Source organism: Zootoca vivipara, chromosome 5 (assembly GCF_965207765.1).
Source record: "Zootoca vivipara chromosome 5, rZooViv2.hap1.1, whole genome shotgun sequence".
NCBI lineage: Eukaryota > Metazoa > Chordata > Lepidosauria > Squamata > Lacertidae > Zootoca > Zootoca vivipara.
In genome coordinates this window covers 45203236-45227626 of record NC_142588.1, presented here as the reverse complement: position 1 = coordinate 45227626, position 24391 = coordinate 45203236, and the positions used below count along the sequence as shown (strand labels likewise).

The window sequence follows — 24391 nt, the reverse complement described above, 5'->3', positions numbered from 1 at the left end:
GACCAGGCACCCCCAAACTTCGGCCCTCCAGATGTTTTGGACTACAAGTCCCATCTTCCCTGACCACTGGTCCTCTTAGCTAGGGATCATGGGAGTTGTAGGCCAAAACATCTGGAAGGCCGCAGTTTGGGGATGCCTAGTCTCGACAATACTCGCTTCCTCTCTTCACTAAACAAAAACCCCTCCGAAAACAGTCCCTGGATACAGAAAAAAGACTTTGTTGATTTATGGGGCTTTGTGGTACAAACCTGTTGGGTCAGTGATTTATAGCCTTTGCTGCACATTTAACTGTCAATATAACTAATTACAGTTGACTTTAGCTTACTGTACTGAAAACGCTCATTTTGTGAAATAAAGTGTTCCATGTGAAAGAGGGAAAATCAAACACCCTCAGGGCTACCAAACAAGAAAGAACTACTCCGTATTAGGACGGAAAACTTTGGACTTGTCATAAACCTTCAAATTATTATTTCTTGGCACCATGTTTTAGCCCAAAGTACTCAAATATTATAAATCACCATTAAGTTAATATTTCAATCTTGCTTAATAGTAAATGAAATTTACCAGTTTAACTCTCATACAGGTAACTGACATATGAAGAAATGTGGTGGGGGTGGGAGTTATTGCTAATTTGCTTGCGGTTTTGTTTTGAGGGAATATTTTCATTGCCTGGTCTCATTATTATGTAAAAACAAGGCTTTCCAAACACAGTGTTTTGTTGTAAATAAAGATTGTTTTTGATATTAATAAATAACTGGAAAAATTCAGACATAATTTTCCCCCTAGACTGTATTTTAATAGTTACATGGCAAACAAGAGATTTAAATCTTTAGGATATTTGAAAGGAAATAAATTGGATATGTTTCCAGGGCGAAACAGAGTATATTCGAGACATACCAGAGATACTTAAGTATGGAATGCAAGCCTAAATTACTCAACGGTGATTCCCCCAGCTGCACAACTAATGGAAATAAAACCCAACGAAAAACATAATTTATGTATCTTCAATATTAACAAACACCCCCACCCCTTCCAAGACACAACTAACTACATGTATCCCATGTTGCTTTTAGTTTCCCATCTTTTCTTGGCTTCAAACCTGAAAGAAAGAAAAAATACAAAAAACAAAAGTATGTCAGTATCTACCAAAGTACACTTCAGGGAGTTTTCAATCAAATTTCATTTAGCAACAATGGCTATATTGGAACTAGATTTTTAATACTCTAGCAATCACAAAAGGGAAAGTATAAACATTTGAATAATGTATCAGCTGTAGTAAAGACTCTACATTAAGCAGATGTACTACTCAAGGAAAAAGCCAAGGTCAAATTAAGCAAACAAGGATTAGTAGAAGCCAATCTGAAGGCAGAATTTTTTTTACTCAGAATCTCTATTAGTCTTAAATATAGAAGGCCAATGACCCACCCCCATGCAAGCTTCTTTTTCTTCCGGGCTTCTTGAGAAGCTTCTGCATCTTGCTTTGTTTTCACAAAATTTCGACAAGCAACAGCTTTGGAAATTTTCACACCAAGCTAAGGAGAGAAGAACATAAGCAAGTGAGTTCACAGGAGAAATTAAAGAGAGGCAAAAAGAACGCCCCTGAAAGCAGCTTTGTCGGAGACATTTTGAGCATTTGTACCTGACTCAATTGTCCTGCATCTGCTATGGAACATTTCTGGGTACATTATATTCAGCAACAGGTGGAAGGAAGGTGAAGTCTGTTCTGATTTTTAGTGAAAGAAAAGTTCACTATTTGCCTAGGAGCCAACCGCCATAATGTAAATCATGGGGACTCAAATTAGTTTGGGTACAGTTTGAAAATGAGGTGGGATAATCATGTAAAAAACAACAACATAATTGCTGTTCTATTAGAGTCAAAGTTGCTGTGAAGTTTCATTTCAGCACATGTTATCTGGAAGTTGAGCAGGAATGGATATACAGTACTGTTTTGACTATTCATGCCTTCTTTATACTTTTTAAATTGAGTGCTTAGACACCACTAGGGTTTTCCAGGCTTTGCATAGGCATAGGAAAAAGGATCCCCTCAATTTTCTTGGGTTTTTAGATGATTCCCCCCACCATTTCACATACTTGATTTCCACAAAACATTTACACTTTGCTTTTCTACCTTTAGAGGCCACAAGGTAGCTACAACCAAATTATATTTTTGGTCAGTCACAATAACAACAAGACATCATAAACAACAAAAATACATAAAAAGGAAAATCAACTGAAAAAAATACTATTTGATTATATGAATATTAAATTCAATTCAATATTAAATTCAAATACAGTTTATCTCAGTATTCCGATTCTCTCAATAAATGTGTTCAGTGTGATGAGGACAGTAGATAACAAATTCATGCCAGGTTACCTTTTTCTTGTAGTTTTAAGCACTAAACAAATCCAAGGACCACTCATTCAGGGTTATCGGAGAACCAGTCTCTGATGAAATACATACAATGGCTGGGATCCAACTGATCCACATAGAGAGGTTCTAAGTGTTGAGGGACGATGATTCAGCTAAGTTACTAACTATGTAGGGGTAACCTACATAGTTGCCAGTGATGTACCACAAGAATGTAAGAGTGCTTCTAGATTAGACTAAATACCCAACAAGTCTTACATCCTGTTTTCCAGAGTGAGAAGCCCATAAATGTGGCATGAAGGCTTCAGCTAGCCCTCTCCAGCACTGCTGTTGTGCCCCTGCAACTGGTATTTCTATGGCATGCTTCTTCTGAACTTGAAAATGCCATTTGACATATGACAGCAGGAGCCAAAGGAAAGAAACAGAGGTGAGGGGGGGGGGAATAGACATATTAATATATGTATATTTATTAATTCCATATATACACATATTAGTGGGGAGTGCCTGGGAACTTTTAGAAACTTATAAAATATTGTGATTTTAAAATAGTGCAATTTGTGAGTCAAAAATAGTGCAATTCTTCACGTCAAAAATCTGGTGGAGTCATGATGTTTTCCACCATCTTGAGTCAAAATGATGCCCGGCATTCAAATATAAACAAAGATTGCTTCCCCTACCCCGGGAACACTCATGCTGAGTTTGGTGAGATTATCTTGAGAGGTAGCCAAAACGTATGCCAAAAATTGGGTGATGTCACTGACACTATTATAGCAACATCACTGAAAAAAGTAGGACATTTGAAAGATAAATAAAACAGGGCTGAATGAAGTAACTTGCCCAAGGAATGAAATGAACCTGTTTTTTATAATAATAATAATAATAATAATAATAATAATAATAATAATAATAATTTATTTATACCCCGCCCATCTGGCTGAATTTCCCCAGCCACTCTGGGCGGCTTCCAACAGAACAGAACATTAAAATGCAATAATCTATTAAGCATTAAAAGCTTCCCTAAACAGGGCTGCCTTCAGATGTCTTCTAAAAGTCTGGTAGTTGTTTATCTCTTTGACATCTAGTTGGAGGGCGTTCCACAGGGCGGGTGCCACTACCGAGAAGGCCCTCTGCCTGGTTCCCTGTAGCTTTTAACTAGAACGCAGTAGTTTTAACTAGAACGCAGATAATTAGCATCATGGCTCAGGATATGTATTCATACAGAAATCTAAGTATCTAGGAATATGCATTAAGATTGGATTACTGCAATGCACTCTATGTGGGGCTTGTGCTTGATCTGAAAGCTGTGGATAGTGTATAACACTGCAGCACTCTTGCTGACATGATTGAGACCCTGCCAGCATATAACATATAATTATATTTTTGGAACCACTTAGGTTTTCTTACAATCAAGCCGTTTAAATAAATAAATCGCCGCAAAGCCTTAAAAGTTACTGGTTTTTTTAAGAGGAGCAGTATGTTTTTAACCACCCCCTGATACCCCCTTTTATATCCCAAAACGCCCATTTATTAATTTCTGCCGTTTTAAACAATTACAAAGCTCACTCAAGTACTTAGGATGCCCGCAAGCATCTGACCCTGATCTGGGCACTGTAACCACAAATGTGGCTTACCCACTATTAGCTAGCTTGCACTTGTTTGCCTGGCTAATAAGGCCTGGCGAAATTCTCTGGATTGCTGCTTCTTTCCTTTGGAGATCTTTGGAGTAAAATAACACTTTACAGACTTGGCAAAGCAGGGTTCTAGAATGGGTTAAAGCAGCCCGTACTATTGCAAAGAACGGGAGAGAGAACCATTTTGCAGCATTAATGTTATTGTGCAAGGACTGCATTGAGGCGACTTCTAAAAGACAAATATGCTGTGAATAAATCAGACAGAGCCATGTCTGATTCAAGTGTAAGCATACTGCCCTCCCATCCACACCCTTACATACAGCCTCCCTTCCTTGCCTAACAGAAGCCCCTGAAACCTTGGTCAATGGGTTTTATATTTATATATATATATTTAAAAAATGTTTCAGGCCATCAGATAATACAGCAAAATACAATGTTGTAAGAAGCAATAAAACATGAATAAAAATACATACAACAATTTCTTGTGTAGTCAAAGTATCAGCATTTTCCATATAGAACATCCAATATTTTGCTGCATTTTAATTAAGGTGTCTAAACATTATCACAAAGAACTGCAAATTGGTCAGAGCACGCAGTAAGGAAAATTAAGCTCTAAAGGCTTTTTATCACCACATTTCAGGAACCAAGGGTGTAAAATGTTCTAATTTGGGATATATTAAAAGCCATAAAAGGTCTTTCAAAAAGATTAATGGTACTTTGCTTGGATTTAAGATAAGGGCTTTAGCTGGTTGGAAAAGCAGGGCCCTGGCTAGACCCTTGAGGCATTCATCTTTACAGCCACTTGGAAGATTTGTAAAAGCGTCTGCATAACCTCAAGCAAACGCACTGCGACATTTTTTTTTTTATAAAAAAAATCCTTTCAATTTTATAGGTTTAAAGTGTGTAAATCATATTGGGAAGTAATGTAGTTATTATGTCTCATCCTTGTAATGTAGTACACATTTTTAAGAGACAAACTTTTAAAATCAAGTTAGTTTTCTAGGGGGCAAACTCATTCTAATTGAAGTTCATAGATAATCATTTTTAAAATCTTGCTCTTGCAGCTTAATGCAGCATAACGGCAAACTTGCTACCCATTATTTTTCATTAAAAAAACCCCTGTATAGCCATGAAGAATACCTGGATCTTCATCTCTTTCCAAACCATATGAAGGCACATATTTTTTTAAAAAAAATAATACCAATTTTCATACTTAAAACTTTTTTGTGTGGAATAACAGGTTTCTATGAAAAATATTTATGCTATTCGCTTTTGTTCTTTAATTAAATGAAAACAGATGTTTTCTGAAGTAAAGCGGAACCATTACTGAAGTACTTAAAGTGCTAAGGTCTTTAATTTTTATATCAGTTTGGTCTACAATTCCTGATTGTCTTTACTCAAGCTCAACATTAATGTCAAGCAAGTTACCTAGGAGACGAAAGAGATCAAAGAGACAAAACCCCCTCAAATGTCTGATTAATCAAGCCTGCAAACAGCTTATTTCTTTTAGCCTGCATGCAAGTATGAAAATGAGATTCAGGGAGCCGTACATTGTGCAGATTTGTTCATTCTTATCAGAACAAAGCCAGCGGCAGCTTATTTCATGGATCATTGGCACTGTCATCAGTGCTACACAGAACGGGTGACAGCTCCTCATTTTGAGGCTTGAACAAAATTAGCAAAAAGTCGGCACAAATTAGCCTCTCATCTTTTTAGTAATATGACATTATTCATTTACTTTTTATCCAATTTTTAATTTTTTCCTTGTCAGCTATCCCTTTCTAGTGTTTCTTGCACAGCATCATAAAACCCCTTTTTAAAAAAAGAAGCAGCAGCAGCAGCAAAGGAACGGCTGAAGTTTGAAATAGTAAATAAAGTTGAAGGAGAGAGAGAGAGGAAAATATACGATCTTAAAAGCTGCAAAAATGTGTTTACTGCAACTTCAGGAAACATTACAATAAATAAATAAATAAATCTTGAGATGCTTGATGAAATGTTTGGAGGGGAACAATCTATGACCCACCATAGCCCTTGAAATCTGCTGAAGATGCTCTCATGGTTCATGCGCCAAGTTAGAACATTGAGGGCAAATGAGCAAGCTGCCTGCACAGCAACTGCCTGAACTCATTTCCTCTTGGAAGCATCTCTGAGTACAAGTCTGGCTTCCTGGCAATGCAGAGCTATTTTGCTTAGGCTGGTCTTTAGTGACCAATGACTGATGCCTCTGCTTTGAGCTGCGTAGTGCTTTTTAATATTTTGCATCATTATATCGGATGGTTAGGTTCATACATTATTTCACCTTTTGGGTTTTCTCACCTTTTGGGTGGCACCTTGAGCCTCTGGGATGGTGGTATGAAATTCCCCCAGAAGATAAAGATTTATTTCAAAGGCCCCATTATCAAATACATACTCTCTAGGACATTCGAGGCTGGATTCAGAAATGTCATATATAGGCATGTTCTATAAAAGGCTAAACCCAAAGGGGTTTTAAAAGAACATCTCTATTCTAACAGGTCTTGAAGCATCCTGTGGTCTATCAGAGAAACCAAACAGCCTTTTAATACTATATTACAGTTTCTCATCAAATATGAATCTAGTTATTTCAGGTTCTGCCCGCGGCTATGATTTTCCCCTTTTATGTTGTGGAATGTTATCCATTGCTGATGTATATTAACTATATAAAGCAAACAAGAATATTGAGTGGATTTTCAAGTGAGAATGGTCTTCTGTCAATGATTTGTTCAACTTCTAGTACAAAATACTTTGTAATACCTTTGTTGGGTTTCTATAGAGGAGTATTAAATCATCAAATTACTGTATATGTGGCAACTCTGTCATATAGCATGGACATTAAAAACTGTTCCTATATTTGAGCTTTGTTTTAGATTCAAATATTTATATGCAAGGAACTTCTTCCATTCATAAGAAACAGCATTAAAAATTAACCATAAGCTGTTAGATGTTTTACACAGTCCCCTTGTAAGAAAGGCTGTTTTTTTTAAAAAGAGCTGTAGTACTGTTTTCAGCAATTTCTTTATCTCTGTTCTTCTAAGTAAGAAAGCTTATTAACAAGCTTTGAACTTAAAATCACATTTACAATAATGTGCCATCAACAGTTTTATAAGCTAATTAGAAAAAAAGATTAATTAATGACTGGCTGCTAATAAAATGGCAATCATGAAGAAAGAAACCAAGGGTGCTAAGCTTCAACTACCACCAATTAAGAGCTAATTACAAACAAATTATATATGTGTTTTGCTGTGGGCTTTAATTTACTAAAATGGTTTTAATTAAAAGAGAAAACATGCTGATTAATTGAACTGCAGAAAAAAATCTACAGTATAAACTGTGCTTTGTCTCTTTAATTAGACTTGTAACATCTGAAATCTTTTTTAAAGGTTTGTTAAAAAGAAGATATACATAATTAAGAGAGCATATGAATATAATCCTAGGTGATAACCCCTGTCATATACTAAAGGTTAAGAGAAAACAACCTCATTGAAGAGAAACTCAGAAACACCTTCACTAGAAAGGCAGAAAAATTAGCCACAAATATAATGTATGTTGTCTTTATTTCCCCCAGCACATTAACATGAAAAGGCATTTCTAAATTGTACATGGTTGTTCTACCTATTTTAATATATATATTTTTATTTCTTTGAGCACGTAAAGTATTACTGAAAATTTTCTATGTGATTCTGGAAACTGCCAACTCTATTCACAATGGCCAACAACACATCCATTCCCTGTACAGTGTATCAACTGTGTCTATGAGAAATAATCTGAAATGAAGTTGATCTGCTACATAAATTATAGAGACTGTGCAAAGAGCACCAGTCATTCATTTTTAGTGGGTCTTCTGCAGGTATGAGTCCCAGACTGTTCCCCATGTGTTCATTGAATGTAAGGATCTCCATAGGATCTGACAACTATTAATCCCTTTAAAATGGTGCTTTAAAAGTGCAGAAGGAAAACTTTATGAAGACAACACTACCCACATGCTTACTGTGCACAATCATCAAAATTGACCCCTCCCCCCCTTTTAATGACTGCTCATTTAAGTATTAGCAGACTGGATCAGAGAGGGGGCAATAAAAATCAATCGAACACATTTAGAATGATGGAAGAGTAAACATACTAGTTTGGCTATAGTACAAGAATGACTGAAAAAAATATTATCATGAATCATCTGAACAAATTTAAAACAAGAACATACAAATTATTGTACACTAAAGGGCCCAAAATACTAGGTTAATAAATGTACAGTAATGATAGCATAGGAAAAGTCAGAAATGGCAGGGCCTTTTGCTCTTTAAGTTACTGCCCTAATTTTAATGCACTATTAGAAAACAAAGCAAAGGAAGTAAGTCACAAGGTCACTGAAAAACTTTTGATATTAAGTATTTTGAGGGTGGATCGGGCGGGAGATCTTTCACACATAGTAAACAAGTAACCACTCAAATTTCAATGATAGAATAGAAGAATTAAAGTACCACTACTAATAAAAATATTTTTCTTCAACAGTTTAAATGCTGAAGGAAAACTAAAGTAACAGTGATATTATCAGGCTTGCCATACATATATAACAGATGAGTTACCAGGCTTGCCATACAAATTTACACAAGTTGTGAGTCAACTTATGAGGCGAGCAGCACACCCTCCTTCTGAAGTTCTCCAACTACAGTGGAACCTTGGTTCTTGAACGGCTTAGTTGACGAACAAATCAGATCCCTAACGCCACAAACCCGAAAGTAAGCGTTCCGTTTTGTGAACGTTTTTTGGAAGCCAAACGTCTGATGCGGCTTCTGCTCGAGTGCAGGAAGCTCCTGCAGCCAATCAGAATCTGTGCCTTGTTTTTCAAATGGTTTCAGGAATCAAACGGACTCCCGGAACCGATTTTCGAGAACCAAGGTTCCACTGTATTGGGAATTGAGCTGCTATGTAGGCTCCATTTGGATCCTTGAAAAACCTTGGCTGCTAGCAGCCTTTCATCCCCATCAGTCCCTGCCAATCCACACCACCAGGAGCTCCTTTTTCTTGACCTCACTCTGATGAAGGAGATAGCACCAGTGGCAGGTATAATAATAATAATAATAATAATAATAATAATAATAATAATAATAATAATACCACCCCACCCATCTGGCTGGGTTTCCCCAGCCACTTCCCAACAGGTAGACTTCCCAACAGCAGAGGCTTCTGGCTGAATGCCTGGATGATAATCCAGGAAGAATGGGAACTCCATGGTTCCTTGCAGCAATGGGCACTGCTGGGCACAGCAGCTCTACCAGCATTTGGGAAGAGGGGTTATGGGGAGACATTGGAACGTGATAGAGCTGAGGAGACTTGAGCCCAATCCAAACTTATTTGTTTGAGATGGGCCCTGATGACCTAAGCTTTGGGGGGGGGGGATTCATCAGTAGTAGATATGTAAGTATACTGCTGTATAAGCTTTTTTAAAAAAAAATGGTCACAGACTATATTGCTTAAAAGAAAATGTGTTCAAATTATTTAATAGTCAGTCCTGTACAGTACTCAGAAAATATTTAAATACATGAATTGTTAAGCAGCCCAGAGAGTCAGGAGGTTTGCACTGAGATGTAAAAGTGTTCTTTAACAGTCTATTTAATTTAAACTAATCAAAGTTACACTGATTAATAACAACTTGTTAAAGCCTTTCTGTAGGTTGCAAAATGGGGTATCTTTTTATATGGCCAGTATAATTCAGGAATTCTAAATTTCTTAGCACGTCCAAAGGAATAATTATGTAAATGAATAATTTGTACTACAATTTTCTGTGACACCCAAGATTAACAAGAAACCTCACATAATTTAGCTATAGCTTAATTATTCTGCATTCTTAACTTTGGCTTGGATCCAAAAGTGAACTTGCACAAGCAGAAGGCACTTTCATAGATTTAAGGTGGCCTCTAATTCCCACCAATTCCCCTTCCTGCTGCAGTTCCCTACACCTCATCTCATGTCATTCTGGACCCTCAAGAGTAGCTTTTCAGGGTTTGCTTGAGGCTGCAGCACAGATGAAGAGGCTGAGTAAGCCATGCTGTGTGAGCACAGTCCAAGCCATTATAAATAAGAACAGCACATGAAATCAAAGCAAAGTTTTAAGCCTACTGGGTTGCATCCAACTAAGTTATACTCCAGATTAGACCCACTGAATTCAATATACCTAAGTCTGTTTATTTTTATTACTCTGAATATGACTTTTTGGCTACAACCCACAACTTTCACAAAATATTAACAATTAAAATTACCTTGCCAGCTCAGTTCTCTGAACCATGTGCATCCTGACCCTCAAGGGAGAAATCCTGCATATTACCTTTGAAGAATATTGTTTTGTGATTTAAGTTAGGGGTTTTAAGAAACTGTTTCATGATATAGTGATCATGAAGGAAACCAGATAATTTCATGCAGAGAACTATTTCCGACTCTGTCTCATGTAAACTGGTGAAAAGCATTACTAAAGCTAGAATCTTCAAATATATAGAAGAGCAAGCCTTAATGGGGAACAATCAGAATGGACTCTCCAAAGGAGTCTTGTTTCACCAACCCTTTAGAGTTCTTGGAGAGTGTCAACAAACGTGAGAATAGGGACAAGCTAGTAGGAATTATATACCAAGATTTTTGAACAGCTGTTGATGAAGTCCCTCATTAACTGCTACAATTTCATTATATTGATGTTGGATACATACATGGAAACATCAATGAATATGACAGTAATCTTGCTCCCTGCTTTATGAACATGACTGAAATTTGTACCAGCGCAAACAGGTGCAATCAAGTCTCATACAATATAACACTGCGGGTGGCAACCATTTCTCACGTGGCAGTTCTGTTCCTGGCCCTCACAGGCGTCAGCAAAATATGTACAGGCATGCCCCACACCGTTCTGCCACCCCATACTGCCCTTATCTGGGTCCAAAAGGACTCATGCATCAGCGATTGGGCATAAATTTGACATGCCTAAAATGGTTGCTGCCTATGTACTGGATAGTCTAACCAAGTTCTCCCATGATCCTATAATCTCAAGGATATTAGCAAGAAGATTTAAGATTATACCAGAAGATCCCGAGAGAAGTTTACATTTTACAGTTAAGACTCTTCCAAGTGCCAGCAGGCAGATAGCCTACATAACCATAGCTGCCAAGTTTTCCCTTTTCTCGCAAGGAAGCCTATTCAGCATAAGGGAAAATCCCTTAAAAAAAGGGATAACTTGGCAGCTATGCACATAGCACAGCCCTATGGATATCAAACCATTTCTTGACACACTCTATTGCATCAACAGAACACTAAACACCTGAAAAACAATAGAGCATTGCCACAGCATAACTGCCTGCACCAAAATAAAACAGCAACAAGTGCCCCATCGTAGAGAGCCAAATAATTGCCCATATCTCAAAAAGATATATTGCTCATTCTACACTGCATGGCTCTAAATTATGTTTACATCCCTTTTTTATTTGAAGCAAACCAATTCTATAAAAATTGGTTCTCTCTGTGAGAGAATGATAGACGGCTACGTTTTGGCATTCCCTAGCTTTTAAAAGCATGTTTTCATAGCCTCTTCTTAGCCATCTTTTTTATTTTTGGCCCTCCTCCTCCTTCCCAATACTGATGCTGTTCTATCAGTTTCACAGGCTTATAAATGTTATACATCAAAAATTAGTTTCACTTATTAAGGGAGGAAACAGCTTTAAGGACTCTGGGATCTGTGCCTCAAAGCAAAGGCTTTATCAGCAGGTTCCAGTTACTGCTTCTTGAAAAAGAAAATACCACTGATTAAAAACCTATACACCTGATTTCCAAAGAACACTCATCCACTCAACACATATTCCATCACGCTGTTAAAGAGCTGCACCCACAAATACAGGTCAGCCCAGGTTTTCATTTAGTGTGAAAATAAAAATGGGTGATATCTTCTAGTTTTAAGTTACCCTTTGTCACTGGCACCTATAGTATCTGTTTCTATGGTGGACTTGGTGTGAAATAAATATAGTTAAATGCCCTTAATTTCACATATTAAGGACAGATGAATATATTCCTAAAATTTATGAACTTTGGTGTACGGTAAGGAAAGAAGAACTAGCTCTTCACACATCAACGCACGAGCTCAGTAAACCCAGTAGTGAAAGGTCAGTACCTTTTACTGCACATACAAACTCCAAGAGACAAGCATTAAATGTGAGCCAGCTCTAACTTCTGGGCTGAAGTATGATTAGTCTGATGATAGTCAGCTCTATTTCTCTGTAACATCTGTATTAGGAAACACCGTGTGAGAGCTAGACCAGTGCCTGGACTCACTGGTGGGTTGGATGAAAGCCAACCATCTGACTGAATCCTAGCAGGATGGTGGCACTGTGAGTGGATAACTGATCAATCATCTGCTTTGGATGGGGTCATATTCCCCCTGAAGGAGCAGATGTTCCTGGATTCACCCAGGTGACCCCAGTGGCTAGCAGTTCCTTGCGCCAGCTTTGGCTGGTAAAGCAGTCAAGGTTGTTTATGGACTGGGATAGCATGGCCACTATTTTTCCATCTGCTGGTAACCTTGAAGTTAACCTGCAAGCTACAGCTAGTACAAATACGTATGTGTCTGCTTGCCTGCTCACTGACCAGAATATCACCATGATAGACAGCTGCTGAAATACCATAGTTGCACGGCCTCTAAATTAACTACCAGGCTAAATTCAAGGTGCTGGTACTAGTGTACAAATACAGCTTAGGTCCAGGATATATCCAACTGGTCACTGTGTTCTGTAGAAGACATCCTGCAGATACCATCTTATAAGGTCTGCTCTGCACGATGTCAGAATTGAGGGTTTCTGATGGCAGCACCTAACCTTTGGAACACCCTCCCATTACTGATCAGGTGCTGTCTCTATTGCCTTTTTAGAATTACCTCCAGTGCAGGTCCTGTTTGTTTTCCCTAGACATCTGGTTAGTCACTGTGGGAACAGAATGCTGATCTGATCCAACAGAACTCTTATGTCTTCTCATAAGTATAGAATCATTATTTTTAAATGGAAAGAAAGGCAACCTTCCCTGAGGAAAGGAGCTCATAGCACAAGTTTAATATATAGGGCTTGTTGTTTTAAGCTAAGCCCTCAAACTTTTTTTTTTATCTATCTCACACACTGATGTCCAGAAATAGGATCTCAACTGTAGCTACACAAAATGTGGGGAAGCAAGAGCATGTGTTACAGCACTGGCCATGTTTCTTCTTCACAAAGGGGGCAACTGGAGAAATTGCTTAAGTTCCACTCATTTTAAAGCAGCTTAATTGAGCCTAACCTTTTGTGAATGGTTGCCATAAGCCTTAAAACAAACAATTATTTGCTTAGGTGTAAGAAATTAATTGCAATCAAAAATGCAGCAAACTAGGATCAGTTTATAAAATGAATAGCATTAAATAGTAAAGCTTTTCCTGGACCACATCATGCCAGGTCACCGATGGAGCCCTAAATGGTCTCCTCTAAAAATGCTCCTTGCACACAGAAAAAATAGCTTGTCAACAGCTGAACTGATCTTTCTTTTTCTAAACCTATGAGTATTTTTCATCCCATGTAAGACCATTATAGAAACCCCGCATTTGCACCCTGAATCAATACAGTCCAAAAAGAAAAAGCTTTGCTACGTCATTCTGCCGAACAGAATGACACTCTGGGCGGCTTCCAACAGGATATTTAAAACACAATAAAAGATCTAACATTAAAAACTTCCCTAAACAGGGCTGCCTTCAGATGTCTTCTCAAAGTCAGATAGTTGTTTATTTCCTTGACATCTGGTGGTAGGGCATTCCACAGGGTGGGCGCCACTACCGAGAAGGCCCTCTGCCTGGTTCCCTGTAACCTTACTTCTCGCAGTGAGGGAACCACCAGAAGACCCTTGGAGCTGGACCTCAGTGTCCGAGCAGAATGATGGCGGTTGAGACGCTCCTTCAGGTATACTGGGCTGAGGCCTTTTAGGGCTTTAAATGTCAGCACCAACACTATGAATTGTGCTCGGAAACGTAGTGGGAGCCAATGTAGGTCTTTCAGGACCGGTGCATCAACTGGCCTTTATGTACAGGTCAGTGGTATTGTCCTCCGTACACTTCCTAATGGCAGTTCCCATACCACATTACATACTTATTAATGGTTCTCTTTGAGTATTAACAGCAATTAATTCAAAGGCACGTGCAATTTTGAACTAGCAGTGTGGAGGCATGGGTTCAAACTCCCTATCCAGCCATAGAGTTCACTGGGTGATTCATGGTCATTCACCATCTCTCAGGTATGCACAGTTGCTGAAGGTATAAAATGGTTGGTGGAAGGGAGAGAACCATGTATGCTGCCCTGAGCTCCCTGGAGGAGGAGTTTTAAAATGTAATGGCAGCAACAACAGGCGTGAGGACCTGCTGTCACATAAAAAATAACTGTGAAGCCCCACAGAGATGGTTACTTTCTGGGTATGTTTCCATGGTTTATTTTACCCCTGAATGACTTCAGGGTGATGTCTGTCCCAACAACATTCTATATTCATAACATTTCTCGAAGAATCCCCTTCCCCCATATGCTATAGCTGAAAAAAGGGCTGCGTAAAAAGAAAAAAGGATTAGGAAACAGAAACAATCCCATAACCATATTTTTATCCACATTATAAGACTTGTGTGAAGATATTCGAAAAAGCTCAACCTACCTCTCGAGTAGCTAATCTATCACTTAGTTCCTCGGCTTGTGTAATATCTCCTTCAGCCAATGATCTGTCTATGCTGATTTCAAGGCCAGACTGGAAGAAATATCAAGACAAAAAGGAAAGTTCCCAGTAGAATATCAACTGGACATTGCAAATACACGTTCAGGGGAAATGTATCACAATATGCACAAAACAATATTCACTTGCAGAGCCGTAATTTCTGTGTATATCAAATCACATACAGGATGTATTTTGAAAGTAGTTTAAAGTACATAGATATTCACAGAATGGTTGTTTGAGAAGAAATCATTGCATTAGTTCCACCTTATGTGTTGGATAAATACAGCACTTTAAAAAAATTACATGGGCTAGCTTACGCCTGTCACAATAAAATTTTATCTCAATATCTGACTTATCTGTTCCATCCCTGGAGCTTCCCTGAATAAAATGTGATGTGTATGTGTCAAATATATGAAGAATGCCAATTACCACTGCGTCTTCACAATTCTTAGATCTTATCTTTATCCAAAAAACGAATTCTGGCATGCTGTCACTTCACTATTTTACCATATTACTGAATCCAAGCCTGAAAATTGTCAACTATAAAGGAAGAGAGGACTACATTTTTAATCTCTAAAAACAAGCAATAAGAATGAGCCTTAATAACACAGGCAAATCCTAACTTGTCTTGAGTTAACATTTACAAATGAAGGCCCACTAATGAATGCAATAATAATAATGTAATAGATTTCTGCCCTGAAACTCTAGGTTCATCTTTCTTGAACACTCTATTTGTAATATATCTGAGGGGAGGGGGAGGAAATAGAATGCTGATTACAAGTTGATGTGTCAAGACTTTACTAGAAGAATGTCATCTTCCAATTAAGAAGAGAGTTGTTCACGGCATCTCAGTTTGCTTACATTTATTTTTACATACATTTCCTAGTCACCCCATCTATTTTGTTATCTATTGCTAGCAGAAAACAAATAATTTGTTACTGATCATTAATAAACATTCTAGGGCTTTTGTAAGATGCAACACAAATAATGTAAGGCTCGCAGAAAGTAAAGTGTTATTTATTACCAGGGCAGCTTGACTCAAAGTCTTACACTCCCATTCCAGACACGCCAAATGGAACAAAGTTCTTTGGCCATAGATGGGCTGGATCGAGACGAAGTTAAGCTTGCTTTAGTCCCATTGATTTCAATATTATATCCATTTCTCTGGGAGCAAGCTCCATTTAACTAAATGGGGCTTACTTGTGAGGAGACATGTATAAGCTAGCACTGTAATGGACTATTCTGTAAGCAAAAAATATTGGGGTTTTTTTGTATGAAGATGGAGATCTTTGTACTTTTCTGTAATTTCAATCTGATTCTTGGTTGACTCCCAAATACTTAAAGCAACACCAACATCTCCTCTACAGTATGTCTGAAGTGCATCTATGAAACACTGCAGGCTCAGTCTTTAGATATAGTAACCACAGTGTCTCATGTAATCTAGGATTGGGAAGCAAAGGTTTCCAGGGCAGACGGTGCAGTTGCAAGGCAAACATCAACTCCAGTAACTGGACAAATACCATAATGAGGAACTTTTTTTAAAAAGTGTTTTGTGATATTTGCTTGATGTAACAAAGTATACATTTTAAGTTAGGAGTTTGGTATAGTAAGTCACCTTTGGAGGGGCTTCCTTGCTTGAAAGTGATTTAAACCTGTCATTGATTCCAAAATACTGAGTAAGCTCTTCCAACTGGCTTTCTTTTATGGATTGTTGACTACAAAGGGGAAAAAAACATTTTCAGGAGGTTATTATTTCATTTGAAAAGAAACATGCATTATTTAAACATGTATAAAAACATTCTTTTAAAAAACATATTTAGAATAAAATGCTGCTTCTACACATTTGATATTTTGAATTTTTTACATAGTTAGATTGTAATCAAGATTTGTTACTTTTGTACTTTTGATATACAAGGGCATCTTACCTAACTAAGGAAGTCTAGCCTGATATCACTAAATATAAATATGTACATATATTTTCATTAGATAGGCCATAATCCCTCATATATTGAAGGTACAAAAGTAAGTAAACTTCACCGCAACTTAACGTTATGTTTATTTCATTTATTATACTTGTAAAATAAATTTAAAATCACAGAAAGTTCTCAAATACCTTTCAGTTGTTTCTTCATTTTTCTTTTTTAATTTACCTGAAGAAAGAAAGTACTTTAAGTTATTGCATTTGTTATAAATTCTTGTTCACCCCAACTTTTAGTAAATTTAATACATGAAACAACTGTTGTTATCACATCTCAGATGCAAGTTTTGTGCACAGGTTCTCCTAGTGGTTAATGAAGTGACACACAATTAACTCACCTGTGTCACCACTATAGCGCTCTATTACGGTACTTTCTTTATCAGGGCAAACAATCCTTTCTGAGTTCTCGCCATGGTTAGTGCTCTATCTGTGGCAAGGCCACTAAGGTTGTTAAACATCAGCTTCCATCTGTTGGACTGCAGACATAACTTTCTGAAAGGTATCTTCTCCTTTGGCAGCATCATTCATTGCTGCCACAAAGCGAGCAAGTCCTCTCTGGTTTCAAAATCTGATGAGATTTCCATGCACAAAATTGCCACTGGGCAGTGTTGGTTATGTCAGTTGTCTCATCAATTGCTGATGAACAGAAAACAAATTCCAATACAACTATTATCATCTGCCAAATCATTTTCTCACACAGTCTGATGGAATGATCTCATATTTTTACATAAGGAGAGTGTCTCTGGAACCAATATTGCAACATTTCTAAACCGGCAATCTTTCACAAATTCTCCCTCTGCTTATGGCCTCAGGCAACCTCTGGTTCTCCCTCTGCTGTTGGCTTTTGGCTGCTCTCATCACAGCTCATATCTGATCGGCTTCCTGTCATTTCATGTTTTGGCTGCTCTAGTCAGAGATCACATCTCTTTGGGAGCAAAGCTACAGGAAGCACCATGGCCAGAGGTTAATAGGCAGAGGTAAGTGTGGTGGAAGTGCACTCAATAAGGAAGTGGCAGTGCAGCAATTATTCTATGCACTTCTGGTAACACCCACATAATTCTTTTTACAGTGAACAGTGGTTCTAGCACAGTGGCAAATAGGAAGAAGGTTCACTAAGGTCAGAAAAAATAGCTGATGCCTCCCCCCCACCCCAAGGGGCTGGATGGTCACCCCTGTCAGAGAGCATAATATAATCTCATTTCCCCCTTTTCTACAGAGGTGCACATACATCCATAGCAATGTGCTGGAATGTGTCTGGCTTTACAGGGAATTGGGGGTCTATACACAACTCCAATATGCATATAACAAACGGTTTGGTCTGAGTAGCTGTATGTGCATGCTGTGGAGGGAGGGGAGGAGAACAGGATTGTCTTACATTCCACTGGAATCCCTCTGTATATAGTGCTACAACTGCAGCAGACTGGATTGAGAATGTACTATTCTCATTGTACAGTGGTACCTTGGTTGTTGAACGGCTTGGCTCCTGAACAAATCAGCTCCCGAGCGATGCAAACCTGGAAGCCGGGCGCCAGGCGCGGTTTCCGCTGCTTCCAAATGACCGCAGGAAGCTCCTACAGTTAATCAGAAGCCGCGCCTTGGTTTTTTAATGGCTCTGGGAGTTGAACGGTTCAACAACCAAGGTACCACTGTATCTTAAATAGATATCCAAAGCATACACAAATGAGAATAAACTCCAGTCAACTGTGGAACTTACATGCATAGATTACTGTGGTACAAAATAACTATTTGATGTTATTCTTACTGTGGTACAAAATAACTACAGTACTTGATGTTATTCTTACTGTGGTACAAAATAACTGTTTGATGTTATTCTTACTGTGGTACAAAATAACTATTTGATGCTATTCTTACTGATCTATACAACCCCTTCATACTCAGATCCAAATGATTTATGTAGAAGTCAGTTCTACTGGCTTCAGTTAAACAAGTCTCAGTGTAACAGCCCTAAGCCAAAGACGTCTCCCCGGTGGTGGTGGTACATGGACTAAGTTTCCCCGTTTCCCCAATCAGCGCATCAATTCTGCCATCATGCTGCTGCCTGGTTCCTCCAACAGAGCCCTTTTCAATGCATAGAGGTATGATTTCAAAGGGGCAAGATGTGAGCATGAACCAGTTTTCCCACAGAGAATAATTATGATGGAGACAACTAAGCTTAGTAGGATGGTTTGGGCACAGAGGTTTGGAGAGCTGAATCACATAGTAATCTATAAAAAACCTATGTGCTAGTTCAAATGCCACCCTGAAAAGGCATTAATTATTAAAATGCTGAATTGCCTAAGAATAAAAATACACATGAGAACCACTGGGGTTTAATTAGGAGTAGTGTACAAGACCCAAACTTGAAATTAAATCCCTGCTCAGTCAACTGGGAGTCTGCAGGCAAGTCACTCTCTCTCGCTTTGGTTCTCCAATAAAACTAGAATGACCTATGTAATGCGGCTGCAGAAAGAATAAATGACAAACACTGTACAGCAGCACTACATAAATGGGCCAAGATTCAAAGAGCTATTTCTGACATGCCCAAAGGCCTTTGGCATTTTCTTTGAAGTATAGTCCCCTCCTGCCTTATTACAAACTGCTTTTAAAATTGCTCTCAGATTTAATAATGATCTGCTTGTGGCATGTGCACTGCTGTTCTGGAAAGATGTCCTTTGGATACCTGGAACTAGTTGTGTTCTCTGGATCCTGACCATAACAAATAATGTTATTTATGTTTTATACCTCTGAATCACAACCAAATTATAGAAAAATCCTCAAGTTCAATATTCCACAACGTATGCGTTGTCACTATCGTCACCTAATCCTTACTTTAACCATTTTGCACAATGTTTTCAGCTATTAAACAACAACATTTCCCAAGACTTCTCTTAATTGAGCAGAACACCTTTTCTGGAACGCTTTCTCTTTCCCCTCCTGTCTCTCTGACTGACTTGGATTTTCATTTCAATGTTTTTCTTTTGCAGGCTCTGAAATTTCTGTTGAAAGAGAAAGACACAAACTGAGAAACACTATGTTCTTTTGTTTGGTTTTACAGTGAAGTCATTGAATGAACAAAATCAACTTATTTCTGAAATCTACTGTATAAAACACTCGCAATAGAAGCAAGCTGCATTCAAAGGTTCAAAATGGCGAGGATCAGAACCCGCAGACCCTAAAATGAACATGGAACTCCCAAGCAACATGGACTTCCTTGTTCATGGCAGCTGCTGCATGAGTGCAAGGGAAATGCACATGCTGTTAATGACATGGCAGTGAAAAGGAAAAAAAATGCATGCACAGGATCTCTATGCAGTCAACTCAGCTTTAACACATGCAAGAAGCCTCATGACTACACTGACAGTCTCCACCGATCTCTATGTGATTTATTCCACTTCCTGCACTCTATGTGATTTATTCCACTTCCTGCATTAACTATGCAGGAGTCAATTTCAACCTTCTGCATAAAGGCCGGAACCCAAAAAGATCCCTTAGCATACCTAAAGGCTTGGGCATAGTCAAGAAGATTTTTTCCCCTTTGAAAAACAGACCGCCTCACCATGCCATAACACAAACTGCTTCTGAATCCCTCTCAGTGTGAAAAGTGTCCATTATATGGCATGAGGGGCAGCTGCTTCAAATACCTAATTCCCAAATCCATTTGGACATGCAGAATTGCTTGAGCTGTTTTCTGGACTCGGAGAAGATATAAAACAAATATAAAATATGTTGGAAAATAAAGTACGAGCACTCGAGGATGGTCAGGTTATAATTGCTAGAAGATATAGCAAAAGAGAAGGCAGAGTGTGCATTTTAGGAAACTTTGATAAAGATCAATAGATCAAAGCCAAAACCTGCTTACTAAATCAAGCCTCATGTTTCCGTACATGATCTCCAGATGCGAAACCAGAACTTGATAAACCATGGTAACACCAGCACACATTTTGAGAAATAATCACACCTGCCTCCAGCCCTATTTAAGGGAGCAACCTTTTGGACAATGATATTAAAACAAAACTCAGAAGTTTCTTCTGAGCTTAAGATGGAGACTGTGTTCCATTCAACATAATTTTACTTCTTGTTTCAACCTGTTCTTTCAAAAATGATTACCTACGTAAACATCAGCTACAAGAGCTACTACACCAAACACAGTATCAATCATGTGCAGAGTTGTAATCATACCTACTTTCCACATATCTAATGAAACTCCAGAAGGACATGTTTGGAATTCCTGTCCTTCATCTGCCACTGCTGTAAAAGGATTGCCTTCAGTGATACTTTCCGGTTCCTGAATCTCAGAGCTGGAAGACAGAATGCCTTTCAAATCCTTTTGTTCTCTTTCCTCTTTTAAGATGGACTCAGGCCCAGGCCCATCCCATGTTCCTTCATCATCAGAACTCGTATCAACATCACTTTCATTCACACCAGGAGGTAACAGTCCACTCCACATCTCTAGGTACATAATGAAAGATAACATACACATTATCACTGTGGAAAAATCTTTAACAAAATTATTTAAAATGCCTTTAGGGCTTTTCCTGTCTCTTCAGCAGCAATGAAAACAGAGTAAGAACTTCTTGGGCATCTTACTTCTTAACTATTCATTCATCAATGTCAAAGAGAATTCAGATTTTCTAAGATCCAAGGAAACAGAATGTGAAAACAAATCCTTTGGACATACAAAGAGAATTAGAAAAATACAATATTACAAAAATAATCATTTTTGTTATTTGAAGTTTTAAGTGGCTTACACAGGCTTATTAGAATTAATGTCCAACATCTTACTGTTTATCAAACTGGCAGTTTATGCAACTACACTGAGCAGTGGTTTTATATGTATATTATGATGATGTGTTTTGGCAGGGTCTGGCAGCCATAATCCATAACTGTATTATACCAGCTGGGTGGGGGGTGGCAGAGGCACATGTGTAAGGGCAGAAGAAAAGACCCATAAGTCGTATATACTTATAGTAATGACCTGAGACTGCCCACTGGTGCAATGCTGGGGACCCCAGAATTAGATCAGATGCTTTAGAATTTCTTCATCTGGGTATGTTTTTCGAGATTGGGTGAAAAAACAGTATTCCAAACGTGGCCACACAGATTTGGCAGGGTATGCTGCTAACTGTATCCTGTCCTGCCCAAGGACACTACTCTCTGTCTGCCACTCAATGCTCCTTTTTGCCAGTTGGGAAGAGGATTATAAAGCCACCCTGATCTTCTTCCTCCTGCTTTTCTCTGGATCTCAGATACCACGAGAAGGATGAGAGCTGCTTCCTTCTCAGCAGCTACCCACCCCAGCCTTAAAAACAGAGCACCAAGTTGTGCATAGTACAAATGGCCCTCATTTTCCCCCATGAGATACCTGGGGGCTGACCATTCTCAGGTGGCTTTCATCAGTCAGGGCACTGTCTGCACAGCAGCCTTCCCTGGGCTTCTTGGTGGCTTCTCCCTTCGGCTCTATCAAGATGCCAACTCTGTGGAGAATGGCAGGTTGCAGGGGCCACTCCACTTGGCATCAGATGAAGGTCATCAACAGTAGATATGATAAACCAGTTATCTTCATTCCATTTCCTAATAATCCCTAGCACAGATTTTTGCATTTTCCACTTCATGTATTTTTTCCTTGATTTTCTCATTTTATCTTTTTGTAAATGACTTTGAGGGTGCTAACAATCAAGCAGTATATAAATTCTATTAAATAAACAGAATACCATGCTTATGTTTTTATTTCATGTAATATGGTGAAGGAAAGGCACTCTGCTGCAGAATCTCAGTCTCTGGTGTCACACATTCAGGAGTATTCTAAATTGTATCTGTAAAATGTTGGAAGTATACGTGGATATCTCTGCTGTTTGAAGTTCATCTTACTCTCTAATATGTCTTAATATGTTGGATTCTGTGCAATTATATACTGTACACCATTCCTTAGGAGTAAGCCCTACTGAAGCCAGCAAGGCTCACTTCTCAATAAAAATGCACAGGGCCTTGTTTTCTTGCTGAAGGAGCTGTACTTAAACTAACAGACCAATCACGACCATTTCCTAACTCAGAATTCAATAGGACTTACTCCCAGGTAAATGAGGTTATGACTGTAGCTAAGTTACTGTCCTCTGTCCACTTATTTTCCCTGATCCATGTCGAGCTGTATCTCTCTGAACTTCAGAGCTCCTCAGTTATAAGACAGGATTTTACGCTTAAGAATGCAGCTGTAACAAGTAGCTGTTCTTTAAAACTTGCAAAATAAAATAAAATTAATACATTTCCTGCCATAGATTCAGCATCTAACATTGGCCTAATCTGGGGTGGGGGAACCTCTTAACATTCCAGATGTAGCTGGGCTGCAGCTCTCACCATCCTTGAGCCTTGACCATGCTAGTCCCAACATCCTCCTTCGTGTGCCTCCTCCTCAAGATTTCTGAAGGATGGCAACATGAGAACGGGCCTTCTCTGCAGTGGCTCCCCATCTGTGGAATGCTCTCCCCAGGGAAGTTCGCCTGGCACCTTCATTATACACCTTTAGGCGCCAGGCAAAAACATTCCTTTTTAACCAGGCCTTTGGTTGATCTGATTGACATCCTATGGCTTTTAAAATGTGGTTTTTTTTGTTGGGGGGGAGGGCTATTGGGTTGTTGTTTTTAGTTTTATTAGGTATTTTGTGGTTTTATATCTTGATTTTATTATGTGAACTGCCCTGAGATCCCCAGGTATAGGGCGGTATATAAGTTAAATAAATAAACAATAAACATCTGGAGGACCAGATTCCCCATCTCCTATCTAACAGGTACAGCTCAGGGTTGCATCTTCTATGAGCACGTCTCTCTGCAGTCCTGTGAAATACGTGATACTCCTAGGAGCCCGGTTAAGATTGTGGCGATCTATTCACGAGTTTCCACGCCCTTTGTACAGGGCTGGAGGTAAAAGCACAAAGCTACCTTCGAGAAGGGCAGGCGCGGATATGGGGCTCCTCCTGCCTGGCGCGATCTTCGGTGCTGGCGATTTGGCATAGCCTTGTCATTAAAGTGCAACTGAAAGCGGGCAGAAAAGGGGTTGGCATGGGAGAAAAAAAGCACCCGTTTTATTGGCAACCTACTACTCGCGAGCAAGGCATGCTTCGCACGCTACAATCGCCCACCTCCCTTACCTGGGAGCAAGCCCTACTGAACTCTATGGGACTTCCTACAAAGGAGACGCGTAAACCTGCGACTGGAGAGAGGAAGAGCTCACAGCCTCCCTCAGCCAACCTGAGGAGGAAAGCTCCCCCGGCCTCCCTTCAAAAACTGCCCCAATAACGTCCTACAGGCCGGAGAAGAACCGCCGCCTCGCTCTTCTCGCCTCACTTACCCCCCGCACTTGTTTACATCGCGGCCATCTTGAAACTCCTCGCACAGCCCGCCCTCGAAAGCTCTGACTCCGCCCCTCAGCCAATCCGCGCTCCTCAGCTCGGCGGTCCCCATAGCAACCATCCGCCGAAGCGGTTTTTTTTTTTTTGTCGATCCAAAGGCTACAGTCCTAATGGCTTTCTCGCAGAACTTCCGGGTTTCGTTTATATACCCTTTCAAGTGTGAGGTGGAAGTGACAGAGGACGAGCTGGTGTAAACCACTCAGATAAAGAAAGCAGCTTCTTTTCGGTACATTTCACCCCCGGAATTAAAGAATGGGGAC

The 24391-nt window shown here is 39.1% G+C and overlaps 1 protein-coding gene across 4 annotated transcripts; it reads right to left on the bottom strand.

Moving 5' to 3' along the window:
* Positions 1-774: 774 nt before the first annotated feature.
* Positions 775-24124, bottom strand: FAM204A (family with sequence similarity 204 member A). Of its 4 annotated transcripts, none has more exons than XM_088670523.1 (9): positions 23871-24124; positions 23662-23754; positions 20913-21178; positions 19635-19725; positions 16865-16901; positions 16367-16466; positions 14695-14784; positions 1426-1532; positions 775-1099 (listed from the first exon to the last, which is right to left on the bottom strand). In XM_088670523.1, exons 3-9 carry the CDS (start codon positions 21174-21176, stop codon positions 1048-1050), a joined length of 741 nt encoding a protein of 246 aa, XP_088526649.1. In that variant the 5' UTR covers positions 21177-21178; positions 23662-23754; positions 23871-24124; the 3' UTR covers positions 775-1047. The 4 variants fall into 4 exon arrangements, with proteins under 4 accessions (XP_088526649.1, XP_060130761.2, XP_034994127.3 ...); XM_060274778.2 differs by having other exon boundaries at positions 24071-24124; XM_035138236.3 differs by lacking the exon at positions 23662-23754 and having other exon boundaries at positions 24071-24124.
* Between the last annotated feature and the right edge of the window lie 267 nt (positions 24125-24391).